The sequence below is a fragment of the Palaemon carinicauda genome, chromosome 39 (assembly GCF_036898095.1).
Source record: "Palaemon carinicauda isolate YSFRI2023 chromosome 39, ASM3689809v2, whole genome shotgun sequence".
Lineage (NCBI taxonomy): Eukaryota > Metazoa > Arthropoda > Malacostraca > Decapoda > Palaemonidae > Palaemon > Palaemon carinicauda.
Window position 1 is genome coordinate 37,604,916 of NC_090763.1, and position 15,075 is coordinate 37,619,990.

The window sequence follows — 15,075 nt, forward strand, 5'->3', positions numbered from 1 at the left end:
TCGCTATGCAGGTAGGGGGTGTACTTCAACAGCGCCATCTGTCGTGCAGGTACTCAGTACTCATTGTAAACAAACTCAATTTTCTCCTCGGTCCACTGCGTCTCTATTGGGGAGGAAGGGAGGGTCCTTTAATATATAATCACCGGGTAAGTATATTCAAAAATTTATTTTATTATAAAAATAACATTTTTCAATATTTAACTTAGCCGGTGATTATATAAGCTGATTCACACCCAGGGGGGTGGGTAGAGACCAGCAATAAATGTTTACATTATTATGAGCTAAGGATTTTTTATTTCATTTTAGCAGTTATCAAAATAACAAACATAAAATAAATAAGTACCTGGTAAGGAAGTCGACTTGAACAATTACTCTGCCTTTTTAAGTACGTCTTCCTTACGGAGCCTCGCGATCCTCTTAGGATGCTGAGCGACCCCTAGGAGCTGAAGTATCAAGGGTTGCAACCCATACTACAGGACCTCATCAAAACCTCTAATCTAGGCGCTTCTCAAGAAAAGAATTTGACCACCCGCCAAATCAACCAGGATGCGAAAGGCTTCTTAGCCTTCCGGACAACCCAAAAACAACAATAAAAACATTTCAAGAGAAAGATTAAAAAGGTTATGGAATTAGGGGAATGTAGTGGTTGAGCCCTCACCCACTACTGCACTCGCTGCTACGAATGGTCCCAGGGTGTAGCAGTTCTCGTAAAGAGACTGGACATCTTTAAGATAAAAAGACGCGAACACTGACTTGCTTCTCCAATAGGTTGCTTCCATTATACTTCGCAGAGATCTATTTTGTTTAAAGGCCACTGAAGTTGCGACAGCTCTAACTTCATGTGTCCTTACCTTCAGCAAAGCTTGGTCTTCCTCACTCAGATGGGAATGAGCTTCTCGTATTAACAGTCTGATAAAATAGGATAAGGCATTCTTTGACATAGGCAAAGATGGTTTCTTAACAGAACACCATAAAGCTTCTGACTGTCCTCGTAAAGGTTTAGTTCGTCTTAAATAGAACTTAAGAGCTCTAACAGGGCATAAGACTCTTTCTAGTTCATTTCCAACCATATTTGATAGGCTTGGAATATCGAACGATTTCGGCCAAGGACGAGAAGGTAGCTCGTTTTTGGCTAGAAAACCAAGCTGTAAAGAACATGTAGCCGTGTCAGATGAAAATCCGATGTTCCTGCTGAAGGCGTGAATCTCACTGACTCTTTTAGCTGTGGCTAAGCAAACCAGGAAAAGAGTCTTTAAAGTGAGATCTTTAAAGGAGGCTGATTGTAGTGGCTCGAACCTTTCTGACATAAGGAATCCTAGTACCACGTCTAAATTCCAACCAGGTGTAGCCAAACGACGCTCCTTCGTGGTCTCAAAAGACTTAAGGAGGTCCTGTAGATCTTTGTTGTTGGAAAGATCTAAGCCTCTGTGACGGAAGACTGATGCCAACATGCTTCTGTAACCCTTGATAGTGGGAGCTGAAAGAGATCTTTCTTTCCTCAGGTATAAAAGGAAGTCAGCTATTTGAGTTACAGAGGTACTGGTCGAGGATACTGATACTGACTTGCACCAGTTTCGGAAGACTTCCCACTTCGACTGGTAGACTCTAAGAGTGGATGTCCTCCTTGCTCTAGCAATCGCCCTGGCTGCCTCCTTCGAAAAGCCTCTAGCTCTCGAGAGTCTTTCGATAGTCTGAAGGCAGTCAGACGAAGAGCGTGGAGGCCTTGGTGTACCTTCTTTACGTGTGGCTGACGTAGAAGGTCCACCCTTTGAGGAAGAGTTCTGGGAACGTCCACTAGCCATCGAAGTACCTCGGTGAACCATTCTCTCGCGGGCCAGAGGGGAGCAACTAACGTCAACCTTGTCCCTTCGTGAGAGGCGAACTTCTGCAGTACCTTGTTGACAATCTTGAACGGGGGGAATGCATATAGGTCTAGATGTGACCAATCCAGCAGAAAGGCATCTATATGAACTGCTGCTGGGTCCGGGATTGGTGAGCAATATATTGGGAGCCTCTTGGTCATCGAGGTTGCGAAGAGATCTATGGTAGGCTGGCCCCATGTGGCCCACAGTCTCTTGCACACATCCTTGTGTAGGGTCCATTCTGTTGAAATGATTTGTCCCTTCCGACTGAGGCAATCTGCCATGACATTCAAGTTGCCTTGGATGAACCTCGTTACTAGAGAAATGTTTAGATCTTTTGACCAGGTGAGGAGGTCCCTTGCGATCTCGTACAACGTCATAGAGTGGGTCCCTCCTTGCTTGGAGATGTACGCCAAAGCCGTGGTGTTGTCCGAGTTCACCTCCACCACTTTGCCTTGAAGGAGAGACTTGAAGCTTTTCAAGGCCAGATGAACTGCCAGTAGCTCCTTGCAGTTGATATGCAACGTTCTTTGACTCGAGTTCCAAGTTCCCGAGCATTCCCGACCGTCTAATGTCGCGCCCCAGCCCGTGTCCGATGCGTCCGAGAAGAGAACGTGGTTGGGAGTCTGAACAGCCAGGGGCAGACCCTCTCTAAGGCTGATACTGTCCTTCCACCAAGTCAGGGAAGACTTCATCTTCTCGGAAATGGGGATCGAGACCGCTTCTAGCGTCTTGTCCTTTTTCCAGTAAACAGCTAGGTGATATTGAAGGGGACGGAGGTGTAGTCTTCCTAACGAAACGAACTGTTCCAGGGATGATAGTGTCCCTATCAGACTCATCCACTGCCTGACTGAACATCGTTCCTTCTTCAGCATGTTCTGGATGCATAACTGGGCTTGACTTGTTCTGGGGGCCGACGGAAAAGCCCGAAAAGCTTGACTGTGAATCTCCATCCCTAAATACACAATAGTTTGGGATGGGACCAGTTGAGACTTTTCCATATTGACCAGGAGACCCAATTCCTTGGTCAGATCTAGAGTCCACTTTAGATCCTTCAGACAGCGACGACTGGAAGAAGCTCTTAGAAGCCAGTCGTCCAAATAGAGGGAGGCTCTGATGTCCGCTAAATGAAGGAATTTGGCTATATTCCTCATCAGCCTCGTAAACACAAGAGGAGCTGTGCTTAGGCCAAAGCACAGGGCTTGAAACTGGTAGACAACCTTTTCGTAAACGAATCTCAGAAAAGGTTGGGAGTCTGGGTGGATGGGGACGTGAAAGTATGCGTCCCTTAGGTCTAAAGAGACCATCCAGTCTTCCTTTCTGACCGCTGCTAGAACGGACTTTGTGGTCTCCATGGCGAACGTCTGCTTTGTGACAAAGACATTCAGCGCACTGACGTCTAGCACCGGCCTCCACCCTCCTGTCTTCTTTACCACTAAGAAGAGACGGTTGTAGAAGCCCGGGGATTGATGGTCCAGGACTTTGACTACCGCTCCCTTTTCTAGCAAGAGAGACACCTCCTGCTTCAATGCTCGTCTCTTGTCTTCCTCTCTGTACCTGGGAGAGAGATCGATGGGAGACGTTGCTAGAGGGGGTTTTCGTACAAACGGGATCTTGTACCCCTCTCTGAGCAACTTCACAGATTGTGCATCTGCGCCTCTCTTCTCCCAGGTCTGCCAGAAGTTCTTGAGTCTGGCTCCCACTGCTGTCTGAAGAAGGTGGCAGTCAGACTCTGCCTTTAAAGGACTTGGTTCCTTTCTTCTTCCCACGTCTCCCTTCGGCACGAGCACCTCCTCTGCTGGAGGCTCTGCCACGAAAGGGCGGAATAAATCTGGACGCTGGAGTGTCCATCCTGGGTCTTGACAAGGTAGGCAAAGGGGTGGCTTTGCGGGCAGAGGACGCAACCAGGTCATGGGTGTCCTTCTGAATCAAAGAAGCAGCAATCTCCTTAATCAAGTCTTCTGGAAAAAGGCACTTTGAGAGAGGAGCAAACAGAAGTTCTGATCTTTGACACGGTGTCACTCCAGCTGACAGGAAAGACCAAAGGTTCTCATGTTTCTTGAGGACCCCGGATACGAACGAAGCAGCAAGCTCACTAGATCCGTCACGTATGGCCTTGTCCATGCAGGACATTATGAGCAAGGAAGATTCCTTGTCAGAAGGGGAGATCTTCCTGCTCAAAGCTCCCAGACACCAGTCCAAAAAGTTGAAGACCTCGAAGGCTCTAAATACTCCTCTCAACAGATGGTCTAGGTCCGAAGGTGACCAGCATATCTTAGAGCGTCTCATGGCTAGCCTGCGGGGAGAGTCTACAAGACTTGAGAAGTCGCCCTGGGCAGAGGCAGGAACTCCCAAGCCGAGAACTTCTCCCGTTGCATACCAGACGCTCGATCTGGAAGAGAGTTTAGCAGGGGGAAACGTAAAGGCTGTCTTCCCTAGACTCTTTTTGGACTGCATCCAATCTCCTAAAACTCGTAAAGCTCTCTTGGACGAGCGTGCGAGGACGAGTTTCGTAAAGGCAGGCGAGGATGACTGCGTACCTAAAGCAAACTCTGACGGAGGAGAGCGTGGAGCCACAGACACAAACTGGTCCGGATACATCTCTTTGAACAGAGCAAGAACTTTTCTAAAGTCCAAAGAGGGTTGCGTGGTCTTGGGTTCGTCAAGGTCCGAATGTGGTTCATCAACGTGTGCCGCATCGTCATCATCAGAGAGTCCATCATCCGAGAACTGAGGAGGAAGCGGCAAAGGAGTAGGAATCGGCTGGTCAGCTGAGTCCGGTCGCACGGGTGCACGCGTGACTGAACCGGACGCAACGTCATGGAACTGTTGCCCAGTCTGTGAGCTGGCAACAACCATAGCAGCGCGGGGACGCACAGCGTCTACTCCAGACTGTCTAGTCTGATGTGGGCGAGCAGAGGCAACCACACTGGGTTGCGGAGGTTGACGCACCGCGTCAAAACAAAATAACTTTGACGGTTGTTGTACCTCGCGAACGTCAACGGAAGGTTCCGTGCGTCGCTGAACGTCAACTTGCGGCTGGCAGGGTACACTGGAACGCATGGGTGGCGGGACTCTCTCAGCTGGAGTGCGGAAGAAGGTCGCCTCAGCGTCCACAGGACGCACAACCGTGGTTGGTTGTAGGCAAGAGGTTGGTGCAGCATCAACCTTCTCCGCACGAAAGTCCTGCATCAGAGACGTTAACTGATACTGCATGGTCTGCAGCAAAGACCACTTAGGGTCTACAGGAGCAGGTGCGGCGACAGACGGTGTGACTGCCTGAGGCGGTACCGCTTTGCCTCTCTTAGGAGGTGAGCAGTCATCGGAAGACTGCAGCGAGTCCGAACTGACCCAGTGGCTACAACTGGGCCGTTGGACTTGCGCGGAAGGGACCGACTTGCGCTTAAGAGGTCGCGAGACCTTGGTCCATGGTTTCTTACGAGAAACCTCTTCCGCAGACGAGGAATAAATGGGCTCTCTCGTCTCTGTGTGGGTGGGGCGATCTTGGGTAGATACGCCCGAAACCACGGAGGGAACGTCTGTTCGCTGATTAAAGCCTCTCGAACCCTTTGGTCGTACGACATTGCTTCTCCCCTGGACTTGGGAGCTTGCAAGAGGTCCCGGACTAGGAGGACGACAGGCACGAACAGACGAACCCTCAAGCGCAACACTATCCACAACACTATCACTCACTTTATCACTACCCACTGCACTCTTACACTTCAGCTCCTTGACGTCCGCCATGAGCTGGTTACGGTCACTAGCCAAGGACTCGACTCTCTCACCCAGAGCTTGGATGGCACGCATCATATCTGCCATCGAAGGTTCTTGAGTGCCAGAAGGGGGATTAGGAGCAACCACTACAGGGGAAGGAATAGGTTGTGGGGCATGAGGAGAGGAAAATTCAACGGAGCGAGATGAACTTCTCCTGACTCTATCTCTCTCTAGCCTACGTGTATATTTCTGGAATTCGATAAAATCGAATTCCGAAAGCCCAACGCATTCCTCACATCGATCTTCCAATTGACAGGTTTTATCCCGACAATTGGAACAAACGGTGTGAGGATCGATAGAGGCCTTCGGAAGACGCCTTGAACAGTCCCTAGCATTACACTTCCTGAATTTAGGGACTTGAGAAAGGTCAGCCATTTTGAATTGGTCAAAGGGGAATTCAAAAACTATCCAAAGTCATCAACAAATAATCCGATATCAAAAAAAGAATGCAAGGATTTATTGAAGAGAAAGCCTGCAAAGCGAAAGCTCAAAACTAGAAACGTGTACTTGACCAAATAGTTGTGAAAACCAATCCAGTTAGCAACAGCGAATTAGTAGGTCTTGCCGGTGGCACGACAGAGAGAAAATTGAGTTCTTTGTTTACAATGAGTACTGAGTACCTGCACGACAGATGGCGCTGTTGAAGTACACCCCCTACCTGCATAGCGATCGCTGGCGGATTTTTAACGTAGAGTTTTCTGTCGAGCAGCAGAGCTGTAGCTTATATAATCACCGGCTAAGTTAAATATTGAAAAATATAAAGTTAAAAAGATCAGTGACTGGGGAGGAGACTAAACACTAGTTCACTAAGGACTACGTTTTCAATCTCTCACCGTACAGTGCCTTGGGACGAGAATAAAAACTAAAACGTTTTATCCTCTCTCCCCGTACAGAGACTTGGGACGAGATTAAAAAACTGAATCGAGAACGTTACTCGCTCCCAAACTCCTTGTACAGAGACTTGGGACGAGAATAAAGATCGGATCGTTCTCTCTTTCTCTCTCTCTTGTCACACACAAGAGAATGGCCCACTCACCCTTCGTCAACAACAGGTTATTTGACCAAAGGAAAAAACTGAAAGGACTAAGAAATTGAAAATTAACAAGTTCCTTTAAATTAGTATCTAAAACACTTCATTTGAGAGAAGAATGAACAAAACGTCAAAATCGATTTACTCTTTCTGCAAAGTGAAACCATGATTCTCTCTTTCTCTATCGTAACGATAGAGCGCAAACTGCGTAGCATAAATAAACAAAACGTTAGTTCATCTTTGAAAAAAACAGCACGAAGACTATTCAAAGAATATATTTCTTAAAATATTTTCTAAAAAAAAAAAATTCATCTCATCACTCTTACAGAGCAACTGATTTAAACTTAACAAAAATAAAAGTTGAATGGGCTCAACGTTGTTTAACTTCGTTTTCCAAGTTAGGACCGCCTACAAGGAATAGGTAAAGGCCGCATATAAACAAAACATAAAATTTATCTTGATCACATACATACATATACCAAAGGCACTTCCCCCAATTTTGGGGGGTAGCCGACAACAACAAGAAACAAAACAAAAAGGGGACCTCTACTCTCTACGTTCCTCCAGCCTAACCAGGGACTCAGCCGAGTTCAGCTGGTACTGCTAGGGTGCCACAGCCCAACCTCCCACATTTCCACCACAGATGAAGCTTCATACTGCTGAGTCCCCTACTGCTGCTACCTCCGCGGTCATCTAAGGCACCGGAGGAAGCAGCAGGGCCTACCGGAACTGCGTCACAATCGCTCGCCATTCATTCCTATTTCTAGCACGCTCTCTTGCCTCTCTCACATCTATCCTCCTATCACCCAGAGCTTTCTTCACACCATCCATCCACCCAAACCTTGGCCTTCCTCTTGTACTTCTCCCATCAACTCTTGCATTCATCACCTTCTTTAGCAGACAGCCATTTTCCATTCTCTCAACATGGCCAAACCACCTCAACACATTCATATCCACTCTAGCCGCTAACTCATTTCTTACACCCGTTCTCACCCTCACCACTTCGTTCCTAACCCTATCTACTCGAGATACACCAGCCATACTCCTCAGACACTTCATCTCAAACACATTCAATTTCTGTCTCTCCATCACTTTCATTCCCCACAACTCCGATCCATACATCACAGTTGGTACAATCACTTTCTCATATAGAACTCTCTTTACATTCATGCCTAATCCTCTATTTTTTACTACTCCCTTAACTGCCCCCAACACTTTGCAACCTTCATTCACTCTCTGACGTACATCTGCTTCCACTCCACCATTTGCTGCAACAACAGACCCCAAGTACTTAAACTGATCCACCTCCTCAAGTAACTCTCCATTCAACATGACATTCAACCTTGCACCACCTTCCCTTCTCGTACATCTCATAACCTTACTCTTACCCACATTAACTCTCAACTTCCTTCTCTCACACACCCTTCCAAATTCTGTCACTAGTCGGTCAAGCTTCTCTTCTGTGTCTGCTACCAGTACAGTATCATCCGCAAACAACAACTGATTTACCTCCCATTCATGATCATTCTCGCCTACCAGTTTTAATCCTCGTCCAAGCACTCTAGCATTCACCTCTCTCACCACTCCATCAACATACAAGTTAAACAACCACGGCGACATCACACATCCCTGTCTCAGCCCCACTCTCACCGGAAACCAATCGCTCACCTCATTTCCTATTCTAACACATGCTTTACTACCTGTGTAGAAACTTTTCACTGCTTGCAACAACCTTCCACCAACTCCATATAACCTCATCACATTCCACATTGCTTCCCTATCAACTCTATCATATGCTTTCTCCAGATCCATAAACGCAACATACACCTCCTTACCTTTTGCTAAATATTTCTCGCATATCTGCCTAACTGTAAAAATCTGATTCATACAACCCCTACCTCTTCTAAAACCACCCTGTACTTCCAAGATTGCATTCTCTGTTTTATCCTTAATCCTATTAATCAGTATTCTACCATACACTTTTCCAACTACACTCAACAAACTAATACCTCTTGAATTACAACACTCATGCACATCTCCCTTACCCTTATATAGTGGTACAATACATGCACAGACCCAATCTACTGGTACCATTGACAACACAAAACACACATTAAACAATCTCACCAACCATTCAAGTACAGTCACACCCCCTTCCTTCAACATCTCAGCTTTCACACCATCCATACCCGATGCTTTTCCTACTCTCGTTTCATCTAGTGCTCTCCTCACTTCCTCTATTGTAATCTCTCTCTCATTCTCATCTCCCATCACTGGCACCTCAACACCTGGAACCGCAATTATATCTGCCTCCCTATCATCCTCAACATTCAGCAAACTTTCAAAATATTCCGCCCACCTTTTCCTTGCCTCCTCTCCTTTTAACAACCTTCCATTTCCATCTTTCACTGTCTCTTCAATTCTTGCGCCGGCCTTCCTTACTCTCTTCACTTCTTTCCAAAACTTCTTCTTATTCTCTTCATATGACTGACCCAGTCCCTGACCCCACCTCAGGTCAGCTGCCCTCTTTGCCTCACGTACCTTGCGCTTTACTTCCACCTTTTGCTCTCTATATTTTTCATACTTCTCTATACTATTACTCTGCAGCCATTCTTCAAAAGCCCTCTTTTTCTCTTCCACTTTTACCTTCACTCCTTCATTCCACCATTCACTGCCCTTCCTCATGCTGCCTCCAACAACCTTCTTGCCACATACATCACTTGCAATCCCAACAAAATTTTCTTTTGCTAACTTCCACTCCTCCTCTAAATTACCAGTTTCTCTTACTCTCACCTCGTCATATACCATTTTTAACCTTTCCTGATATTTACTTTTTACCCCCGGTTTTATTAGCTCTTCAACCCTCACTAGCTCCCTTTTACATCCACCTACTCTATTCCCCCACTCTTTTGCTACAACCAATTTTCCTTCCACCAAAAAATGATCAGACATACCGTTAGCCATACCCCTAAACACGTGCACGTCTTTCAATCTTCCAAACATTCTTTTAGCTATCAACACATAATCCATTAATGCCCTTTCTACTACTCTTCCATTTATCTTGATGTTTAGTATAAATGGAAAGCTAATCGAAGAGGCCTAATAAAGGCGGGTGAGATATAAAATATAAAATATATAGAGGTAAATCTATAAATATCAACAATAATTTATAAAGTGATAAAATAATTACTAAAAGCCTTAAACACACTTCCGTACACTGAGGGAAGGGTCGGCCATCTTTTCTCTATGGAAAAACCAGAGATTAAAAAAAAAAAAAAAAGCAAGGGCAAAACACTTTTCCTCTCCTTTCAAAAGCATTTCTTTTGAAGATAGTATTGAATAATCCAACATGGCGAAAGCAATAAAACCAAAACCAAGTACTTCACCAATTCGGTAGAAAACTCGAGGTCATAAAGCGAGCGGAACCAACTTGTCGACAAGACCGACAGAGAAGAACTGGAGATGTTGACAAGTATATGCGGTATCTGGCCGATAGTCGGCGCTGGTGGTCACACCCGCAACCTTCACGGCGATCGCTCGCGAGTTTTTGGAATCTGTCGAGCCGTCGGAGACGTCAGCTATTATATATTCACCGGCTAAGTTTAATATTTAAAAATTAGTACACATTCATTCCCCCGGGAAGGCTCCGAAGAGGAATCCCGAGGGAAAGGAACAAGAATTACACAACAGGCACGTGCCCTCACAACCACTTACACTCGTGGAAGGAGAGCTGTAACCAAAACAGAATTATAACAATTATAATTATGTAACTATGTAATTACGTAATTTAAAAATGAATGAACACTAAAGAAAGAACGAAAACCCCCAAAGGAATCGTTCTACAAGCTGAAAAACAAAAAACAACTACAATTAGATTCATATCTAATTGAGACAAACGTACGGCGTAGCAACCCCACCATGGAAAGGAAGCTACAAAGGCGTAGTAACACGTAGTAAAAGGGTGAACGACCTCAAGAGAGAGAGAGAGAAAGACATATGTCAAACTCGATCGCCACCCATAAAATTACGCCGTGGTGGCCTAACTCGTACACTACACACACAAATCTGAAAAGTTAACTTACTTAATTCTATACTCAAATATATATACAAACATGAAAACATGTTTACATATATATTGAGTAAATGAAAAGTAAGCGATTAAGTAAAGACAAAACAAACAATGGCTGCCAAGAGAGGACCAAGACAGAGACGTCTGTCACAGTCCGAGCCAAAAGTGAAAGTGAGTATTCACCTGTGTGTGAGGGGGAGGAGGGGTAGCTAGCTACCACTCCCCTACCCCCCGCTAACTAGCGCGGGGGTAATACACCCTCGTTAAATTCTAATGGCTCGCCATTTCAGCTACGCTAAAAGGTAACCCTTTGTAAATAGCGTGGTTTGTATTTCGGTTACGGAACAACTGAAAATTATGGCGCACTGTATTGCAAGTTAGTTGAAGTACAGAATATCAATAAAATTTAGATATAATTATGACACTATTTACATACATGTACAGGTGGACACAGGAATTCCTGGTACACCTTGATCTAAGGAAGTGTACCCTGTCACACTATCTGCGTGGCTAGTTCCTGTGTGAAGCTCCACTCACCACTTCTGCCATCTCTCACTACAGGATCTGCTTGGTAATTGCCACAGTAAGTGTGTGACAGGGTGTGTTTCCTCAGAGCTAGGTGTTCTAAGAATTTGTGTCCAACTATACTTCATATCACTAATACTATTGAATTGATGTACTGTATTCTAATTCTGTAATCCTCTGAAAATATTACAAAATATATTTGGCCTTATCGCACGTAAAGAAAACTGATGTTACAGTATTACATACTATAAATCATGGTCTAGAAATGAAAACTTTTAAAAATCTTACCCGATACAAAGGTGTAACCACTTCAGCAAGTTTTTCATACTGATTCTCTGCTGTCACTGGCTCTTTCATTGGTTGATTCAATCTGGGCTGAAATTTAGAAAATAATTTATGTTGTATAAACTAGCATTAGTAATGACAAAGAATCTGAGTGAATCACTTTCAAGAGAATGGTAAAAGCTTTACTAAAAGTTATATTCTAATGTCAAATTATTTCACGAACAAGAATTAATATCAATAATTAACTTACCGAAACTTTTTCTTGCAAAGATTTTCCTTTTTCCTTTGCTGGTTTTTTTGCTTGCTTAGTGTCATGCTGTGAACCATCTTTAGATAAAATCAAGAGATCCTGTTCTGTTAGTGGTGTTTGCAATGCTGGGATATTGAAAGTACTTGATATTGGATTGACTGGTTTCTCCAAATCTACATGCCTGTCAATAAAAGAGATATTAATATCTGAGCAAGTCCTAAAACTGGGGTCAATAGCTTCTACACCAGTACTGTAACTGAATTTCCAGAACCCTAATACACAAGAGGAGTTAAACCTTATTTGGACTTCATGAAATTCTGAAAGCAAAACAAATTCTTATACTGCATAATGATATATCTAAATCCTAAATACTAAGTACCGAGGAAACAAAACTGTATTTCTTATCAAGTTTCATAACTTGGTGATGAGAAAAGCTTTTCTGTCGTGATGTGGTCATTTTAACATAATATTCTATTCTTTATTCATGTTATATTTGTCCTGACGATATATAATGTACATTCTAATTAACCTTCAAATGTAATGAAAGAATACCAATTCTATTGGACACTTATTTCTCAGAGTCATTACAAAAAATAAACTGTTATTTAAATAAAGTGAAACTGCTGAGTATAACCTCCCTAATTGAGATTCAATTGTACGCCAGACTAAAAAAAATTTTAAATGCTTCATTATTACCGACCAACCCCCAAATCTACATACACACACATTATGCAACATTATGTAAAAATAATGGAAATTCTTGCATGAAGAAATGCAGATAGAATAAAAATGAATGATATATCTAGTAAACTTAGTTACTGAAATGAGTAAAAAATTCAAAATCAGGATATTTTAAATTCAGCTGGGAACTAAAGGGATATTCTGAAAAACATTCAGAACCATGTAATGAGTGCAACAAATGCTCCAAGGGTTCCAAGGGTGTTAAGTATTAAGAATTATTAAAGCATAAAATACCACTTTAAACATTTAGTTATTCACAAAAACAAATAAAAAAAGGAATTATGGACTTGAAAAAATAATCCATATTGGATTTCCTTATCAAGGTACACCTTACAACTTTGGACCATTATCTTCAAGTGATAATTGATACATTCCACAACAGCGAATACCCCAACGTCTTTGTTCTATGATATAAATTGCCAAAATTATATTTAGACAATATATTATTCATATCATGTGGGAAACCTTTGGTTCACACATACCCTTGTGTTTTTTTATTTCAATAAGAAGTTTTCATTAATAAATTCTAGAAATTAAGGTGTAAATATATTAGTAGTTGGTTGCGACAGGCATAGTCTTCCTTATTACTTATCAAATGGCTTTTCCAAAAGGGAAAATATGGTTTACCTTGATTGAAATATATCACGATGCTAGTTTTACAATTTAAAAAATAATACCTCCCCTTGAGGGGTGTATGTATGATACCAGCCATCTGTACGTATGATGACAGCCGACTAAGATTACGGGAGTGTAAAGCGCGTCCGGACCCCATAGGTAAGTAGGTTAGGTTAGGTTAGGGCGAGAGTTTAAGTTAATTGCTGTCAATTTTCGGACGCAGGAGAAACTGGCCGCTGATATACAAAGGTTCCTACCTTGATATCTATAAAACACCAAAAAATTGTTTTTTTCTTTTATTTTTTTTTTCAACATATGCCAGTTACTGATAAGGTCCATGGGGTGTATGTATGATAGCGGCCACCTGATGTATTATTATGTCCAATTTAGAATACGGCAGTATAAAGGAGGTCGCAGGGGGCGTTAGCCCCCCCCCCCCTCCCCCCCCCCCCCCGTTAGGTAAGTAGGTAAGGACACGGCTTGTGGGTTAGGTTAGGGGGGAAAGTTTAACTTAGTTGATGTCCCTTTTTAATCAACACGTGAGGAACTGGCCGCTGATATACAAAGGCTCCCTGTACTATACTATAATTTTACCATTTTTAAATTCCAGGGGACATTGCGCAAAAACATTCAACAGATTCATACAGGACAAGGATTCTTCATGTTAAAGTATAAATCTCCGGACAAAATAATACCAATAATACTCTAAAATGCAGAGCCTTTGTATATCAGCGGCAAATTCCTCATGCGTCAATTACAAATGGACATCAACTGACCTAAATTTTCACCCCTAACCTAATCTACAAGCTATGTCGGAGCCTTTGTATATCAGCAGCCAGTTCCTCAAGTACTGATTAAAAATGGACATCAGCTAACCTAAACTGTCTCCCCTAACCTAACCTACAAGCCGTGTCCTTACCTACTTACCAAACAGGAAGGGGCTAACGCCCCTTTGTGACCCCCCTTAAACTGCCGTATTCTGTTGGACATAATAATGCATACAGGTCGCCGCTATCATACATACAACCCAAACACTCAACAGATTCCTGCAGGGTTTCATTGTAGTGAATTACATGGCAATGTAACCTAGGAAAAAAACTACTGTTTCTAATCGAAAAAATTACGCTCTCTTCGAAAATGACATTCGTTCCCGTCGCAAATTAATAGTTTCAGAAATATATATACATTTATATCCTCCAATAATGGGGGACCTCCAGTGGGAACTCGGGGTTTTGGGTGGGGAAAACATACTGGGGAATCGATATATAAACGTAAAACAAGCCTTTTCTTCTCTATACATTACCTTCTTGAAATTATAATAACCGGAGGAAAATACAAAACAGTATATCTGGATAAACTTTGGAGGCGCCGTTACAAAGATTGTGGCATGAAAAAATACAATAACCAGTGCTGCCAACGTCCGATGTAGATCAAATGTTATTTTGTGACTTGTCATACTACTAGGCTAGGTTAGGTGGGTTTGTTAGGTTCTGTGCCCTTATTGTACTTTTTATATATTGAGTAAAACTTATATGGAGAAATTATTTAATATATGGAAATATCTATCATTACTATCTTTAGTAATGTCAACGTGCCGTTGGTAACTCTGTGTACCATGTGTCACCGTTGGTAACACTGTGTATTATTGGTAACGTTTCTAATGTTATCGTTCGTTCGTAAGAGAAGTGACACCGTGCATCTCAAAGTTATCCGAATTGGTTGATCTGTTTGTTTCCGATTGAAATGAACATCAAATTCGATTAATCCACGTTATTTACTATATGAAAACATTCATATTTCGTTTCCCCAGTATGTTTTCCCCACCCAAAACCCCGAGTTCCCACTGGGGGTCCCCCCATTATCGTAGGATATAGATGTATATATATTTCCGAAACTATTCATTTGCGACGGAAACGAGTGTCAT

The 15,075-nt window shown here is 43.1% G+C and overlaps 1 protein-coding gene across 1 annotated transcript in view; it reads right to left on the reverse strand.

Annotated features, from left to right (window-relative positions):
- Positions 1 to 11,398: 11,398 nt before the first annotated feature.
- The window catches only part of LOC137631366 (uncharacterized), a 4,097-nt gene continuing 420 nt past the window's right edge, over positions 11,399 to 15,075 (reverse strand). Inside the window, exons 2-4 of the mRNA XM_068363140.1 lie at positions 11,796 to 11,976; positions 11,549 to 11,635; positions 11,399 to 11,437 (exon numbers count right to left, since the gene is read on the reverse strand). Coding sequence (XP_068219241.1) covers positions 11,399 to 11,437; positions 11,549 to 11,635; positions 11,796 to 11,976 — 307 coding nt within the window. The remainder of the gene's footprint in view (positions 11,438 to 11,548; positions 11,636 to 11,795; positions 11,977 to 15,075) is intronic.